General features: G+C 45.1%; 1 protein-coding gene across 1 annotated transcript in view; it reads left to right on the top strand.

The window, feature by feature from the left end:
* The window catches only part of GABRA4 (gamma-aminobutyric acid type A receptor alpha4 subunit), a 237,984-nt gene that overhangs the window by 89,056 nt on the left and 132,289 nt on the right, over positions 1 to 16,639 (top strand). Inside the window, exons 4-5 of the mRNA XM_030191346.1 lie at positions 13,665 to 13,885; positions 13,994 to 14,076. Coding sequence (XP_030047206.1) covers positions 13,665 to 13,885; positions 13,994 to 14,076 — 304 coding nt within the window. The remainder of the gene's footprint in view (positions 1 to 13,664; positions 13,886 to 13,993; positions 14,077 to 16,639) is intronic.

Raw genomic sequence — 16,639 nt, 5'->3', positions numbered from 1 at the left:
GCGTCCATCTCCCGATTTGGGTCGAAATCTGGGTGCCCATCACTTTCGAAAATAAGGTGGATAGTGTACTTAGAGTTTAACAAAGCCTTAGACACAGTTCCACATAGGTGACTAATAAATAAACCGAGTGTTGTTAGTATGGGTCCTAAGTAACAGACTGGGTTAGAAGCTGGTTTAATAGAAGGCAAAAGAGGGAAGGAATATTACCAATGGTGTGTCTCAATGATTGGTCCTTTTCCAACTCTTTTTTTAAAACATTTTTGTGAACAGTATTGCAGAAGAGCTGTCTGGTAAGGTTTGCCTCTTTGTGGATGATACCAAACTCTGTAATTGGATAGACACCCTTGATGGTGTAGATAACATGAGGAGGGATCTTGCAAAGCTTGAAGAATGGTCTAAAGTTTTGCAGCTAAGATTTAATGCAAAAATTGCAGGGTCATACATTTGGGCTACACAAACCAGAGGGAGCGGTACAGTATAGGGGGTGAAGTTTTTCAGTGCATGAGAGAAGAATAGGACTCTGGGTTGATCATAGCTGATTAACTTAAGGTGAACAAACAAGTAGAAAAGGTGACAATAAAGGACAGAAGGATATTTGGGTGCATAGGGAGAGGAATGAGATTAATGAGATTAATATGCTCCTCACTCTTTTGACTCAAAAATACAACATACTCTAGTGACCAATCCGTAAAAATACAGTGACTTATAAATTACATTTTAAATATTATATAATGGACTTTAAACAATAGAGCTTCATCTGTTGACTGAACAAGCCTCTCGCATATTTTCATAATCAGTTCATTATGTCTGAATTCACACGGAGCGCTTTTAAAGAATAATGAACTGATGGTGAAGAGGTTTGAAAGGCGTGTTCTGATAACAGATGAAGCCCTATTGTTTGATCTCCTTTACATATTTAAAATGTAATACATAAGTCGTATTTTTTTTTTGACTGGTCAGTAGAGTAGGGAGAGGAATGGCCAGCAAGATAAAAGAAGTTATTCTGTACAAGTCTCTGGTGTGGCCACATTTTAAATACTGTGTGCAATACTGGAGAGACTGCACCTTCAAAAATATGTAAACAAGATGGAATCAGTACAGAGGATGGCTACTAAAATGGCCTGTGACTTTTGTCATAAAAGACCAGATTCAGTAAGTGACACCTGGTGCTATCCTATAAAGGTAACTCTGGGTTGAGTGCTCCTTATAGAATATCGCATAGTGCCAATTCCATACCCAAATTTGGGTACCAGGACTTATGCCTGCTGAAACCAGGCGTGATTCCTGGCACCTAATTTGGGCACACATCCATAGTATTCTATAACACCGGGTACAAATTTCTGGAACTCCCAAGACCTACCCATGCCTTTCTATGGCCATGCTCTCTTTTGGGTTGTGCACTATGGGATATATGCATGCAGTGTTATGGAGGAGTGGCCTAGTGGTTAGGGTGGTGGACTTTGGTCCTGAGGAACTGAGTTCAATTCCCACTTCAGGCACAGGCAGCTCCTTGTGACTCTGGGCAAGTCACTTAACTCTCCATTGCCCCATGTAAGCCACATTGAGCCTGCCATAAGTGGGAAAGCGCAGGGTACAAATGTAACAAAAACAGAATAGTGGATAGCAAGATGTGTATGGAAATCCAACTTGGTGTCAATTAGCATCAGTAATTGTTAGCACTCAGTTATTGATGTTAATTGACTCATTACACAATTTAGCTGCATGCACAAATGTGGGCACCTTTTGTAGAATCCAGGAGAAAGTATATGGGGACAGACTTAAAGATCTCAATATGTGTACTTTAGAAAAAAGGCGGAAGAGAGGAGATGTGATAGAAACATTCAAATACCTCAACGTAAAAGTACAGGAGGCAAATCTTCCAACTGAAAGGAGACTCTAGAATGAGGGGGCATAGGATATAAGTGAAAAGGTATAGGGGCTAATTTTCAAAGCACTTAGACTTACAAAGTTCCATAGGTTACTATTGGGCTCATTTTCGAAAGAGATCCAAAAATTGACTTAAAAATGCAGATGGACATATTTCAGAAAAACGTCCAAAGTGAATAATCAACCAACAGAAAAAAATGGTCTAAATCGCCAGTATGTTTAGTCTTAGACATCTCTAGAAAGGATGTTTCGGATTCATGACTTTGGCAGTGTTATGTAATGAACATCTCCAGTCCACAGCGGATAGCAAAATGGTTTTCCTGCGGTAGGAAAAAAAAAAGCATACAGAATTACACCTGATATAAAAGTGTCTGGGGTAAGAGCAAAACTATCTTTTGATCCATTTGTGAATTTCTGGAGATGGAGAGTGAAGGAATTAATAGTTTGAGAGAAAGTTGAGAGCTGCTGGAGTGCTGTGCTACCGTTTGTCTGAATCTTGTTACTCTTACATTCCCTGACTTCCCTCCTCTGTGACTCACCTTCTCAGCTCCTTGTCCTCCCCCAAGCTACAACTACCCCTTCCTCTGTATCGCCCCTCCTTTCCCCAACACTCACTGTTCCAAATCCCAAACACCTTCCATTATACCCTCTTTTCTGTTTGGTGTCTGTCTATTCTTGTTGCTGTTTGCCCTGTGTGCTGCTGACATGTGTGTATTTGAGGACTGTTGATTTTTGCTGGGAGAGTGAGTGCTTAGAAAGTGTGGCATGAGTGTTTGCTGTGACCGAGAGAGTGATTGTCATTGCTGTGTGCTGTGTGTTGGTGGTGAGAAACTGAGTGGCAGGTGGTTTGTTGGTGGTTGTTCTCACTAGATAGTGTGCACAGTGGTATGTCTGGGATTAGTGGGTTGTACCTGTGGTAGTGGGATATGGATCCACAGAATGCACTGTATGCACTAGTGGCTTGCATGTTGGAGGTGGAGGAGAATTTGGAAGTGAGGCCTTACAGGAGATACCCACATCCGAGAGTTTTCATGCCCCATATCCATTTCCTGGACCTTACTGACCAGCAATGACAAACTAGGTACCACTTTGACAGAGTTTCCATTCAGCACCTGTGTGACCAGCTTCAATCCCTCCTGCAGCCCAGGATCTGTAGGAACAATCCCATCCCTGTCCACCTCAAGGTCACTGTCTCCCTCTCTTTCCTGGCCACTGGTAGCTTCCAGTCTGTCCTAACTGTGAATGTGGGCCTGACCCAGCCCACCATTTTTAATTGCCATACCCAGTTCCTTGATGCCTTTCTAACCCACACCTCAGAATACATCACCTTCCCAACCATCACCCAGGCCCTGCAAAACAAAATGTCTCGGTTCTATGCCATAGCTCACTTCCCCTCAGTCATAGGTGTCATTGACTGTACACACATCACACTCAAACCCCCTCCCCCAGGCACAAGAGGCCACCTATAGGAATAGAAAAGCATTTCAATCTATGAATATGCAAATTGTTTGTGATGCCCAGGAGGCACTCTGGAATCTACAGGAGGTTTGACCAAGGGGAGATCACTGGTGGCTAAATCTTAGGTAAGCACAACAGGAATATGCCAACCCTCTGCCACATCCTCCCACCAACCTTCAGCACTACCTTCAGCTGTCTTCACAACCCACACTTCCCAGCACACTTGCACAAAGTACCCAATACACACCCATGTCTCTCATTCTGCTCCCCCCACAGGTGATAGAGGATACCCACAGTGGACCAGGCTCATGACCCCACTAGTGCACCCACAAACAGCGGCAGAAAAGGACTATAATAGCAGACATCAGACCACACATGGCATCATAGAGCACACCTTTAGACATTTCAAAAACAGGTTCTGATGTCTAGATCGTTCCGGAGGGGAGCTTCTGTATAGCCCCCAAAAGGTTGCCAAGAACTTCATGGCCTGCTGCATGCTACACGTCCAGTCCACAGATGATGAGGAATGGCATTCTCATGCAACCCAAAGGTTTGTGCCACTACATGTATTCACTGTTGTATTCAAGGGGTGTACTGCACTGGATATGTCAGAAATCAACATGTCAGACAGCCACAAAGGCAGGCAGGTACACAAGTATTGCCACACTGGGACAGACCAAAGGTCCACCAAACCCAGCATCCTGTCTCCAACAGTGGCCAATCCAGGTCACAAATACCTGACAAGATCTCAAAAAGTACAAAACATTTTATGCTGCTTATCCCAGAAATAAGCAGTGGATTTTCCCCAAGTCCATTTTAATAATGGTCTATGGACTTTTCCTTTAGGAAGCTGTCCAAACCTTTTTTAAACCTTGCAAATAAGGACTGTATAAGGGGTGTGGAGGGCACAGTGACATGAACACAGAGGTGTGGAGAGCACATATATGCACTGTTTGGTGATGGGACAAGAGGGGATGCAGAAGGCACTGAAAGATGTCAGTTTTACGGACCTTCTTACCACCTAGCTTAGTGGATCCCTACCTACCTACCAACTAACTGCTACTCCATGTTGAATTGTTGGGTGATGGGCTTTGATAACCAGGTCTTCTGGTGTGTCATATCAACCCCTCCCCCACCTACCTGTGAACTTGGCCTACACATAGGAGTGGCATGAATGATGCTCTCCTGCCTCACCTGTGGAAGATAGGGTGACACTGAACAGTTGGCACAGTTTCAGTGGCGTACTACGGGGGGGGGGGGGGGGGGGCGGTCCGCCCCGGGTGCACGCTGCTGGGGGGGTGCCACGGCGCACGCCTGCTCCTCCGAGTTCGCTAAACTTCGTTCGTTCGCTGCAGCTCCCTCTGCCCCGGAACAGGTTACTTCCTGTTCCAGGGCAGAGGGAGCTGCAGCGAACGAACGAAGTTTAGCGAACTCGGAGGAGCAGGCGCGCGCCGCGGCACCCCCCCCTCCAGTGGCGTGCACCCGGGGGGGTGTTATTTCGCCGGAGGGGGGGGGGGAGGTGTCATCTAGCGGGGGGGGGGGGGGCGCAATCGGCGCTCCGCCCCGGGTGCCATCCAGGCCAGGAACGCCACTGCACAGTTTACTAGTGCCACATTTGTCTGACTCAGGCTGTGTGGAGGTGTCCAGGCTTCCCACACCATGAATGCCCTCTTGGGGGAGGAGGGTATGGACCATGTGCTCCACAGGGGTCAGGTTGGCCATGTCCTGACCTAGGGGGCTAGCACCAGCCTTACTTCTGACCTCCCACTTCAGCTGGTGCTACTTTCTTTTACAGTCTTTCACATCCCTATTACAGTGGAAGACAGCATTAATGCAGTCCTGCACAGCTTCCCACTCTCTCCCCTTTGTGGCTGCAGCAATCCTGTGGCCCTTAGGGGCAAACAGGTTGACATTTCTTTTGTGGATCAGGGCTGACAGAATACAGTAAACAGGGTATGCATGGCAGGGGTGCCAACATTTGAGGGATGCCAAAAACTGTCATTCTTGCCCTGCACTGCCCTCCTAAGAAGACCTACCTTGATCCTGGAAGGCTGCTTTGGTGGTGTAGTGGCCTGGCGGCGCTGTCATATTTTATAAACGGCTGGCGAGACTGTTGCCGAAGTCTCGGCAGCCATTTTGAAAACCTGGCGGCTCCTCCCACTGCACAGAAGAGCAAAGCGGAGACAGAGGAGTGGCAGAGAGCAGGAAAGAGTGGGATTCTTTCCTACCCCTGCAGCCACAGAGGCCACTACACTACCAGGACGGCCTTCAAGGATCAAGGTAGGTCTTTTTGGGAGGGTAGTAGTGTGGGGGGGATGTTGGCTGTAGTATGACGGAGGGGGATGGCGGCATTACTGTGGCAGCCGTGGGGCAGATTTTGGCACAAGGACAAAATATGTGAAAACCAATGGACTGCATTAGGGTCTTATAGCTCATTTAGTTATGTTTAAGCAAATGAGAGATCTGCATGAAAGAAAATATTTATTGACTTCTGAAAAGCACTTGTCCCTGAAGCATGCACAAAACAGAATAATCCATTTGTATTAAAAAAAACCACAGAATAATCCATTTGTATAAAAGAGATGATGTGAAGATGTGATTCCATGTGTTCCAATGAAAAGAGAGTTTAAATTTACTTCCAATCTTTATAACAGCAGGCTTCCCAAGGCAGATTACAACAACAGTTAAGATGAACCCATCAGTAAACAGGATATCCTCACTGAAATTTGGTCATATATAACTGTACTGTATAGAACAGTATAGAAAAAGGAGCACAAAATACATCCTTTATTAGTGCTACTTCCACCAGCTACAATAATTTTAAAGCAGTTTTAGTGATATTCAATTTTATTTCATGGTATAAATATCTAAATATGGGAAGCTTTCAAATAAATTAAACAGCTGTTGAGTAAAAAAAAAATGTTCACCTTTTAAGGTACTGGGCTGAAAAAGGGAGCAGGGTGGGAGAAAGGGCAGGGAGAAGAGAGAAAGGAAATGCTGGAGGGGGTATCAGAGACCCTAGCACCAGGCATATGTATCTCCCTCACCAGGTGCTCTATTTCCCCTTCTGAGAAGTTTCCTTTTTGGGTAGAGGCCTGCTTCTTTGATGCCATTATGATACTGGCTAAAGTTTTGAAAATCCTGAGATGAACGTTTAAATTCACCCCTGGAAACATCCCAAGCAAGCCACATGTAGATGTTTGAAAGTTGGATGGTTTATTTTTGATTATGGTCCACACCTGGAAACGTCTCCAGGAGCGAAACATGCTTTGTTGATTATGGGTCTTTCTTCAAAACACTTCCAGAAGATAGATGTTGGGATTTGATAATGGGCTATAAGTGTAGATGTTTTGGGGAAATTGGATTTTTCTGAGGTATAAATGTTTTAGGATGGTCTCCTCCTTATGACAGTTCCAAAATGGGAGGAGTGTTTTCAGCAGAGCTGACATTTCCATACTTAACTCTTTGCCTCTCCATTTTCTCCTCTCCAGGATTAGCCTGCTGCACCTAGGAAGCTTTCATCCAGATGGGCTCTGCTTTTGCCATACTCTGAAGGTGAGCATAGACCTCTCATCCAATCCTCCCCCTTCTGCTAGGAAGCTGACCTCAAATATGCTCTGCCCTATGTATCTACTAACCAAGGAATCCTTGTTTTTTGCAGGACCTGGATGCAGTACAGGATAGCGCAATGGAGCAGTCAGCAGGAACACAAGGGACAGTAGTGGACTCTGATACTGTGGCCTGTGATACTTTGAGACAGTTGTGGCTGCCTGCAGGGGGGAGGAAAGGAGAGACCTTGGAAATGGATCTGTGCACCATCTTATCCACTGGTCTCACGGTCAAGGACTCCCCATCTTGTGCCTTTTATCAAGATTTATATCTCACTTCTATCTTCACCGGCTTCACAGGCATCCACATCTGGTGGCTTTGCTCCCACTTTGCTCTTCATATGTCTCCCTAGTAGGCTCTATCCTTGTTTGTTTGGTGAACCCCATTCCCCAGTTTCTCAGTTGTCCACCCATTCCCAATGTTCAGGGATCACTGTATGTACTGATTGCCATTTCCAGAGTAGAGAACACACTCTTACAATCCTCCATAGTAGGGCGCATTTGAACCTTCTCTCCAGTCCTTTAAACCTTTCTCAATTGGGGCAGAAGTGGGGCACCTCACAGGCCCACTAGCATATGTCGGGGGTGGGAGAAGAAGGGCATCCAATTACAGTTCCTCACTTGCAGATGGCTCTAGCCTAGTGTCTACACTATTCCCCTGGTGTGTGCCCTGTGATCCCTGATTGAGGCAAGTTATTCCTATGGGCATGCTCCCCTGCTGTTCAGTACTTGACAGTTTGCAATTGTGATAAAATAAACATGTGTCTAACTATTCATTTGATGCCTGAGTCATGTATATACCCACCACAGTTGTACAGAATTGCTTTCATTTTCCTCCTCACCCATGTATACCATTGCTGTAAGAATGTTCTTGTGTACATATTCCACTGCTGTTGGTATGTGTTTCCTTACTTTCAACCATGTTCCTTGTGGGTAAGGAAGCATGCAGAACAGAGAGTAAACTATAGCCTAGTTATTGCCTATGCATATCTGCTGGTTGGTACCAGTTGGGTTGCTAGTGCGAGACAACATACCTTTATTTTGGGCAGCTCTATATATGTGTCCAAAGGGTATGTGACTGAAAAGTCAGTGGGGGGGGGGGGGGTTAATTGGTCTGGTCTCTTGAGGCAAGCTGTAAGGATCAGACAGGGAAATAGTTTGAGTAGGCTAATTGTGACCCACATCAGTACATATGGCCCTCTACCTGGCCACAGCAAGGCACCTATATATATGTAGGATCTTTGGCACGGGACACCTATGATGCAATCCAGATTCCAGTCTCCAGGATGGAGTTGAATGTGGGGACCCACATGCCAGGTGACCACCAAAGCTTCTGTTACAGACCATGCAGCCCCATCAACCCCAGCATTTTCTGACACCACATATCTGGTGGGAGCATAGGTATTAAAGCAAACATTGATGTTCACCCCCCACCCCGGGACACAGACAGCTATAAAGTTGTATGGCGAGGTAGGTGGTCAGTCTGATCCATACTGTGACCTGCTTTGTATTATGTCCAGTTCACTGTACAAACAGGAAGGACTCATCTCCTTTAAAGCTTCAACATTCTAGACCTTCCTCAAATCCCCAGGGCTACACTGGCTGAGCTGATGGATGTAGGGTATCTGGCAGTAGAGCTCCTCCCCAGCAGAGTTAAGAAGCTAGATATTGGCTGTTTGCGCCCCCCCCCCCCTGTTGGTGATGAGTTGGGGAAAGGATCTATCTTGATACACATGTACATGCAGTGGCAACATTCCCTGTACATGCCTTGCTTACAGGTGTCTCGCCAGCTCCAACAGCTTGTTTGGAACTGGCCAGCCAATATCTAGCCTCTAGCTTCTGCCTTGTGAAGGCCCCACTTCCTGATAGCCCATAGCCATGACCTGGGACAAGGGAGTGTTAAGGGAGACTGCAGGCCTGTGTTCCCCACCCCTCCTCCACATGTTCTGCAGTATCCCTTTCCCAGGGCTTGACTAGTAGTGGGGGTATCATAGCGCCCATCAGCCTTGCATATCAGGGTATCCACTCATATTGGACAAAGTACAGACAGATCTTTGAATGCAAAATTATATCAAACTTTTTTTGAAAAAATTGTCAAAGATAGCAATGAAAACTGAAACAAGAACATTGGGGAAAGGGGTAGGGTACATAGTCCTCACTGAGGGTGCCCACGCTGTTCTGCTAGCCTCTGCATCAAGGTCAGTATTTGGGTCATGATGTGCCTGCATTGCAGCAACTTGCTGCAGGCTGATAGTGGTCAACCTGGCTGGCAGTAGGGGCTGGACACATGGCCTGCCCAGCAGTTGCTTCCAGCAGTGGAGGATACATAAGTACATAAGCACCGCCATACTGGGAAAAGACCAAGGGTCCATCAAGCCCAGCATCCTGTCTCCGACAGCGGCCAATTCAGGCTGCTTCAAGAACCTGGCAACCCCCCCTCCCCCCCCCAAAAAAAATAATAATAATGTTCAATGGACTTTTCCCTCCGGAATCTGTCCAAACCCCCTTTAAATTCCGTAAGGCCAGCTGCTGTCACTACATTCTCCGGCAACGAGTTCCAGAGTCCAACTACACGCTGAGTAAAGAAAAACTTCCTCCTATTTGTTTTAAATCTACCACATTCTAGCTTCATCTTGTGTCCCCTGGTTTTGTTGTTGTTTGAAAGTGTAAACAAATGCTTCACATCTGTCCGCTCTACTCTGCTCATTATCTTGTAGACTTCTATCATATCACCCCTCAGCCGCCTTTTCTCCAAGCTGAAGAGCCCTAACCTTCTCAGCCTTTCCTCATAGGGAAGTCGTTCCATTCCCTTTATCATTTTTGTCGCCCTTCTCTGCACCTCTGCATTGAGGTTCCTCTCCCTCCCCCTCCAATGGGGGCATGCCAACCTAGATGTCCTCCCTCTCTTGCTTCTGTGGCTAAGTGCAGGGCCCAGGCAACGCCCACTGCCCAGGGTCCTCCATACCTCCTGCAGTGTCAGTTCTGAGGTAGCAGCCTGCTGGTGCTCTTGGTGCTGGGGCTCAAGCCGTGAGCTGGCTGGTCTGTTGTAGGGTGCCCTGTGTGTGTAAAGGGTAGACAATTGTGATCAGGACATCTTTAAGGTTTGCATAGTGGTGTAGCTGCCTGTTGGGAGACAGGGTCAGGGTCATCAGTGAACAGTTGTGGTTTCCTGGAGGAAATGTCAGAGGTGTGGCATCAATGAGAAGACATAGAAGGGAACCCTAGAGGGTGGTAATTGACACACAGGATGGGTTAGCCCTACGCTGTTGGATTGATGGGGCCATTGTTTCCATTGTTGACAGGAATGTGGTTATGTGTGTGCCAATTTGTTTGTGTTCTGCAGCTGCCTGGGAGATGGCAGGGGATCCTGTGGTAGCAGCAAATTCTTTTGGTCACCTCTGCTGGGGCACACAGGTACATAGATGTTTTTATAAGTGAAGGTGGGAATGGTCGGTTTGGGGGTATCTATTTGTGGGTAGTCCTGCTAGTAGTTTTAATGGGCTGCCTATAGTGGTGGGTGCACATCAGCTCATAACTTATGGCCATACTTTGGGGGTTCAAGGGGGGGAGTGTACACATAGGTGGGGGTTTCTATGGCAGTGTTTTAGAGGATGCACTATAATGTGGATTTTCACTTGACATCCAGCTTGGCCTTGAGTAGTATGTCACAGGACAGCATATTGCCCTTTGCAGCTGACAGTGGTCTAGCGTATGAGTATGGGTTGGGGCCATGGCAGGGCAGCCTTTGTGGGGCCAGGGATACTGTGGAGGAGTAGCCTAGTGGTTAGTGCAGTAGACTTTGATCCTGGGGAACTGAGTTTGATTCCCACTGCAGCTCCTTGTGACTGTGGGCAAGTCACTTAACCCTCCATTGCCCCAGGTACAAAATAAGTACCTATATATATATATGTAAACCACTTTGAATGTAGTTGCAAAATATCACAGAAAGGCAGTATATCAAGTCCCATTTCCACTTTTCTTCTGTGGTCAGTGTACTGTCTTCCTTGAGCAGCTCTCTATCAACTGCCTGTTTGGTGTAAGGGTTATGGCTGTGGCTGTGATGCCTGAATACCAAGGTTGTGAGTTCATTTCCCACCACAGGGGTTTGTGATAACTTTTTTATTTCTCCTGCTGTAGTGGCTGCAATATGCTAGGCTGTTGCACGTACCACACAGAGACCTTATATATTGGTAGCTAGTGGAGATAGAGCAAAGGGTTTCCCCCTCCCCCTTCCTTTCCATGTCATCTCATAGATTAGAGGTTGGGTTCAAGCAATAGTAGGGTTACAGGCACACTAAGGATGGTAAATGCATCCCTAGCCCTTGTTCAAGGACAGAGGTGATACAGGGGTGCTCTGTTTGTGATACTTATGTGTGGCCTGGAGGTGCTGCTCCTGCATGCACTAGACCAGCCTCAGATTCACCCTCTGGATGCACCAGTACCAGTGCCAGAGAGACTCCAGGTCCCAGTAAACACCGAACTGCCTCAAAAACACAAGTTGATGGAAACGGAGTTCAGGTGACAGCAGTTCTTGCCTTCACATACATTATTAATTTTTTTAAATGTGTGCAATGCTTCACACATAAGCTGTGACAGATGGCAGCAGGCAGATGGAGGGGACGCTGCTGGTGGGGTATGCATTACACAGGCACAGGTGATATGTGAGGTAGGGTGGCTATGGAGACAGAAAGTGGCATGGTGACCTTTCTGTGCAGCATCTGCAGTAGTGCAGGGATGTGTGGAGTGGAGTACAGCTGGTGTTCCTTTCGGCATCTGCCTATACTTAAGGTAGCTGCTGGCAATCACCATGTAGGCAGTTGCCAGGATAAGAAGAGGGGGTTGCAGGTCTGTGCAGCCCTTCACTGTTTCTCTGCATGGTTGGTAGAGGGGGTGGCCCCTATACTTTCTGGACATTGCGATTTCAGCAATGTAGGTTGTGTTTACTGTTTCTCAATTCTGTATTTATAGATGTATACACTTACAAAAATGATTGCTCTTGTATTGAGATATTCAGTGAGGAATTGGACTGGTGAGGGAGCAATTACATGTTCTGCAACCAAAAAGGGACCTCATTCTATTAAACCCTGCCTATGTCTTGTGCTGTGATCTGAGGAAGAGGAGGGGGAGCTACTGCTGGACATTTATCTTGCCAGGGTGTTTCGTATTATTCTCCACTTTCACATGGAGTCATTTATTGGGATCAGGTATTGGTGGTTTTTAAAGAGCTCTCTCCTGTGCCTCTGGCACCACAGAATCAGGAGCTGAGTTGCGTCAGGGGGGCAATACAGCTCTCTCCTTACAGACATCCTCCCAGACTGAGGAACATTCCTCCACATGCACAGCTATATATGGATGTGTTGCACATGGAGGGGACATCCAGATGTGACCATGCACGTTTTCTTGAAGCAAGGCCATGTAGTGACAATGAATGTTTTTCATAGTGTATTATCAAAAGACGGAGATGTTTTCTACTGCTCCTTAGAGATGTTCTATTTCAAGACGTATATGTTCTGTAGTTTAGAATCTCTGGAAACATTTATTTATATTTATTTATTATTGACCTGTGATTTTGGACGTTTTGTGGAAAATGTCCAAGATGTCCCTTGGACGTTATATCAAAAATGCCCCTCCGCGTAACTTTGTAAGTCTAAGTGTTCTGAAAATATGCCCAATAGACTCAAGAGTAATCTTTATGGAAAGGGTGATGGATGCATGGAATGGCCTCCCTTTAGAGGTGGTGGAGTGGAAGACTGTAAGGGGTCTTTTTACTAAGGTGCACTGAAAAATGTCCTGCGGTAGTGTTGATGTGTGTTTTGGGGGCGTGCAGAATTATTTTTTAGAGCACGTACAAAAAAATGCTTTTTTTTTTGCCAAAAATGGACGTGTGTTGCAAAATGAAAATTGCCACACATCCATTTGGGACTGAGACCTTACCGCAAGCCATTGACCTAGCAGTAAGGTCTCATGCAGTAACCGGGCTGTAATGATCTATGCGCATCAAATTCCACTTGACAGGCATAGCTGCCATTCATCAGAAAATAAAACATATTTTTTCAGATGCGCCCCAAAATTGAAATTACCACAAGGACCACACAGTAACCGGGCAGTAGCTCCAATTTGGCACATGTTGGGAGCGAATAAGCACCAACACGGCTTAGTAAAAGGCCCCTAAATGAGTTCAGGAGAGCATGGGACAAGCACATAGAATCTCTTAGGAAGAGATAGTAGACAGTATGGATGGGCAGACTAGATAGGCCATGCGTGTTTTATCTTCCATCATTTTCTAAGTTTCTATGAAAGCTTCTCTCTCTCTCTCTCTCTCTCTCTCTCTCTCTCTACATAGATATATAGATGTGAGATAGATATATAGAAATATAGATACATATAGATAAATGGATATACAGTATCTATAGTCTTTCCATTTAGTTGACTACATCTGACTGTATTTGCTTGTCTTCCTAGCAATATATTTAGCAAGCTGTATACCAGAGCACAAACTTAATTGCCTTCTTCCGGCAATTTCATTAAATTATAGTAATTATTCTTGAGTGATTAAAAAAATGTGTGCTTATTTATTTATATGACTAATGCAGTAAATTAAGGAATTAAAAAGTACACAACAGGTTGGAAACTCTTTCTCCTCTTCCATTTTTGCTTTCAGGATTTACAGCAAACCATGAGCAGAAAATTGACTTTCTTATCATTATTTAGGAATACACAATGGATGTCTTCTTCCGACAAACATGGGTTGACAGGCGATTAAGATACGATGGGCCAATTGAAATTTTAAGACTTAACAATCTGATGGTTACGAAGGTATGGACGCCCGACACTTTCTTCAGGAATGGCAAAAAATCAGTCTCTCACAACATGACAGCCCCAAATAAACTTTTTAGAATTATGAGGAATGGCACCATCTTATATACAATGAGGTACTCCATTATTTTTATACCACCTTGGAATCATAATTAATTATGGCTGCTCTGGAATGAAAATTTGCAGTACTAATACTATGCTGAATCATATTTTTATTACTGTAGGCTTACCATACGAGCAGAGTGTCCCATGAGATTGGTGGATTTCCCAATGGATGGCCATGCTTGTCCTCTCAAATTTGGGAGCTGTGAGTTACAGACTTGACACTTTTATTACTGCAAGATAATATATTAGAAATTGTTATATTTTTAACATGTGGTGTTTCTTATTACACCAACTTGAGTTAGTGAAATGGTAGACTCGCACAAAAGGTAAATCATTATAATTATACAGATCTCCAGTGATATGTATCTAGGAAACAGAGAGAATCCCAACAATATACATTAGGGGCTACATTTTCAAAAAATGATATAGAATGAAGACATCTAAAATCTGCTTTTCAACAGATAGTGTTGTAAAGTGAATTAACAAGCTTTGGACCCCCCTAGGTATGTAAGACATTTAACTTTAGGCCAGTATCAAAGAGGCTGATGTACTAAGCTGCAATATTTTATTGTAAAAAAGATATGTCACCCTTTTACTAAAGTACACTAAAGGTTTGCAGTTACTGTGCAGTATCTACCTAAATTACTGCTCAGTAACTGCAAAGCTTCTGTGTTAACTATTGTAGGCATTCCCAGTATCTGCTGATGCAATTAACATAGAGAAAATACATTTACTACAAGGTAAGGACATGATAGATAATGTGGATGCACTTAGGGTGCAATTCTATGAATGGACATTTCCATTTAGATGCCTTTCGGAGTCATAATAAGACCCATTTCTATAACAGTACCTGGGCATCAAGGATCCATTAAAGAATATTAGTGTAACCTGATATCAGTGCACCTAATATTTACATGTCTGTGGTTACACCCACCATAGAGCTGGCATAACAGTGGGTGCCTTCATGCAACAGGGACATGTGTATCATACAGTATTTTGTAAGTTATGCGCATTATTGAAAACCTGCCCATGACCCACTTATGCTCTATCCCTGTCTATGCCCCCTTCCATTTACATGCTTTATAAGTTAGGTGTGGTTACAGAATTGCACTTAGGGGTCCTTTTACTAAGAGGGCCTGCACTAACATCATTGCATGTTTTTGACATGTGCTGAGGCCCCCTTTTACCACAGCAGGTAAAAGGCTGTCTATTTTTGGGAACCACTTACCGCACAGCCATTTTGGTGGGGAGCCCTTTCAGCCACCCATTGAGATGGTGGTAAGGACTCCCGCGCTAACCCGGTGGTAACCGGGCAGTGTGTGGTGCTGCCTGATTAACACCGGTTAATTTCCGGCGCTACAAAAAAAGCCCGCAGTGTGTTTACCGCTGCTTCGTAAAAAGGACCCTTAGACACTCTGCTGCAACTTTGGTGTAAATGTGGGCATCTAGTTTCTAGAATTGCCCTTCACATGCCACCTATTAAGGTGGCATTAAGCAATGTGCCTTATCTGCTGCTGTAAAAGTTAATGTAACATAGTAACATGGAGGGGGATAATCGAACAGGGGCGCCTGTTTCTAAGGACGGCCCTGTAAAGGGGCGGGGTAACCCGTGTTATCAAAACAAGATGGGCGTCCATCTTTTGTTTTGATAATACGGTCGGGGATGCCCAAATCATGAAATTTAGTACATAAGTACATAAGTAATGCCACACTGAGAAAAGACCAAGGGTCCATCGAGCCCAGCATCCTGTCCACGACAGCGGCCAATCCAGGCCAAGGGCACCTGGCAAGCTTCCCAAACGTACCAACATTCTATACATGTTATTCCAGGAATTGTGGATTTTTCCCAAGTCCATTTAGTAGCGGTTTATGGACTTGTCCTTTAGGAAACCGTCCATAACTCTACCAAGCTAACCGCCTTCACCACGTTCTCCGGCAACAAATTCCAGAGTTTAATTACGCGTTGGGTGAAGAAATATTTTCTCCGATTTGTTTTAAATTTACTACACTGTAGTTTCATCGCATGTCCCCTAGTCCTAGTATTTTTGGAAAGCATGAACAGACGCTTCACATCCACCTGTTCCACTCCACTCATTATTTTATATACCTCTATCATGTCTCCCCTCAGCCCTCTCTTCTCCAAGCTGAAAAGCCCTCCTTAGTCTTTCTTCATAGGGAAGTCGTCCCATCCCCGCTATCATTTTAGTTGCCCTTCGCTGCACCTTTTCCAATTCCACTATATCTTTCTTGAGATGCGGCGACCAGAATTGAACACAATACTCAAGGTGCGGTCGCACCATGGAGCGATATAACAGCATTATAACATCCTCACACCTGTTCTCCATACCTTTTCTAATAATACCCAACATTCTATTTGCTTTCCTAGTCGCAGCAGGACACTGAGCAGAATGTTTCAGTGTATTATCAACGACGACACCCAGATCTCTTTCTTGGTCCGTAACTCCTAACGTGGAACCTTGCATGACATAGCTATAATTCAGGTTCTTTTTTCCCACATACATCACCTTGCACTTGTTCACATTAAACGTCATCTGCCATTTAGCCACCCAGTCTCCCAGTCTCGTAAGGTCCTTCTGTAATTTTTCACAATCCTGTCGCGAGTTAACGACTTTGAATAACTTTGTGTCATCAGCAAATTTAATTACCTCGCTAGTTACTCCCATCCAGTGGTGTGCTGGAGCCGGCTCGCACCGGCTCGCAAGAGCCGGTTGTTAAATTTTCTTCCGGCTTGCGAGCCGGTTGTT

The sequence above is a fragment of the Microcaecilia unicolor genome, chromosome 2, assembly GCF_901765095.1.
Source record: "Microcaecilia unicolor chromosome 2, aMicUni1.1, whole genome shotgun sequence".
NCBI lineage: Eukaryota > Metazoa > Chordata > Amphibia > Gymnophiona > Siphonopidae > Microcaecilia > Microcaecilia unicolor.
The sequence above is the reverse complement of the archived record's forward strand: the minus strand, read 5'-3'. Positions and strand labels throughout refer to the sequence as shown.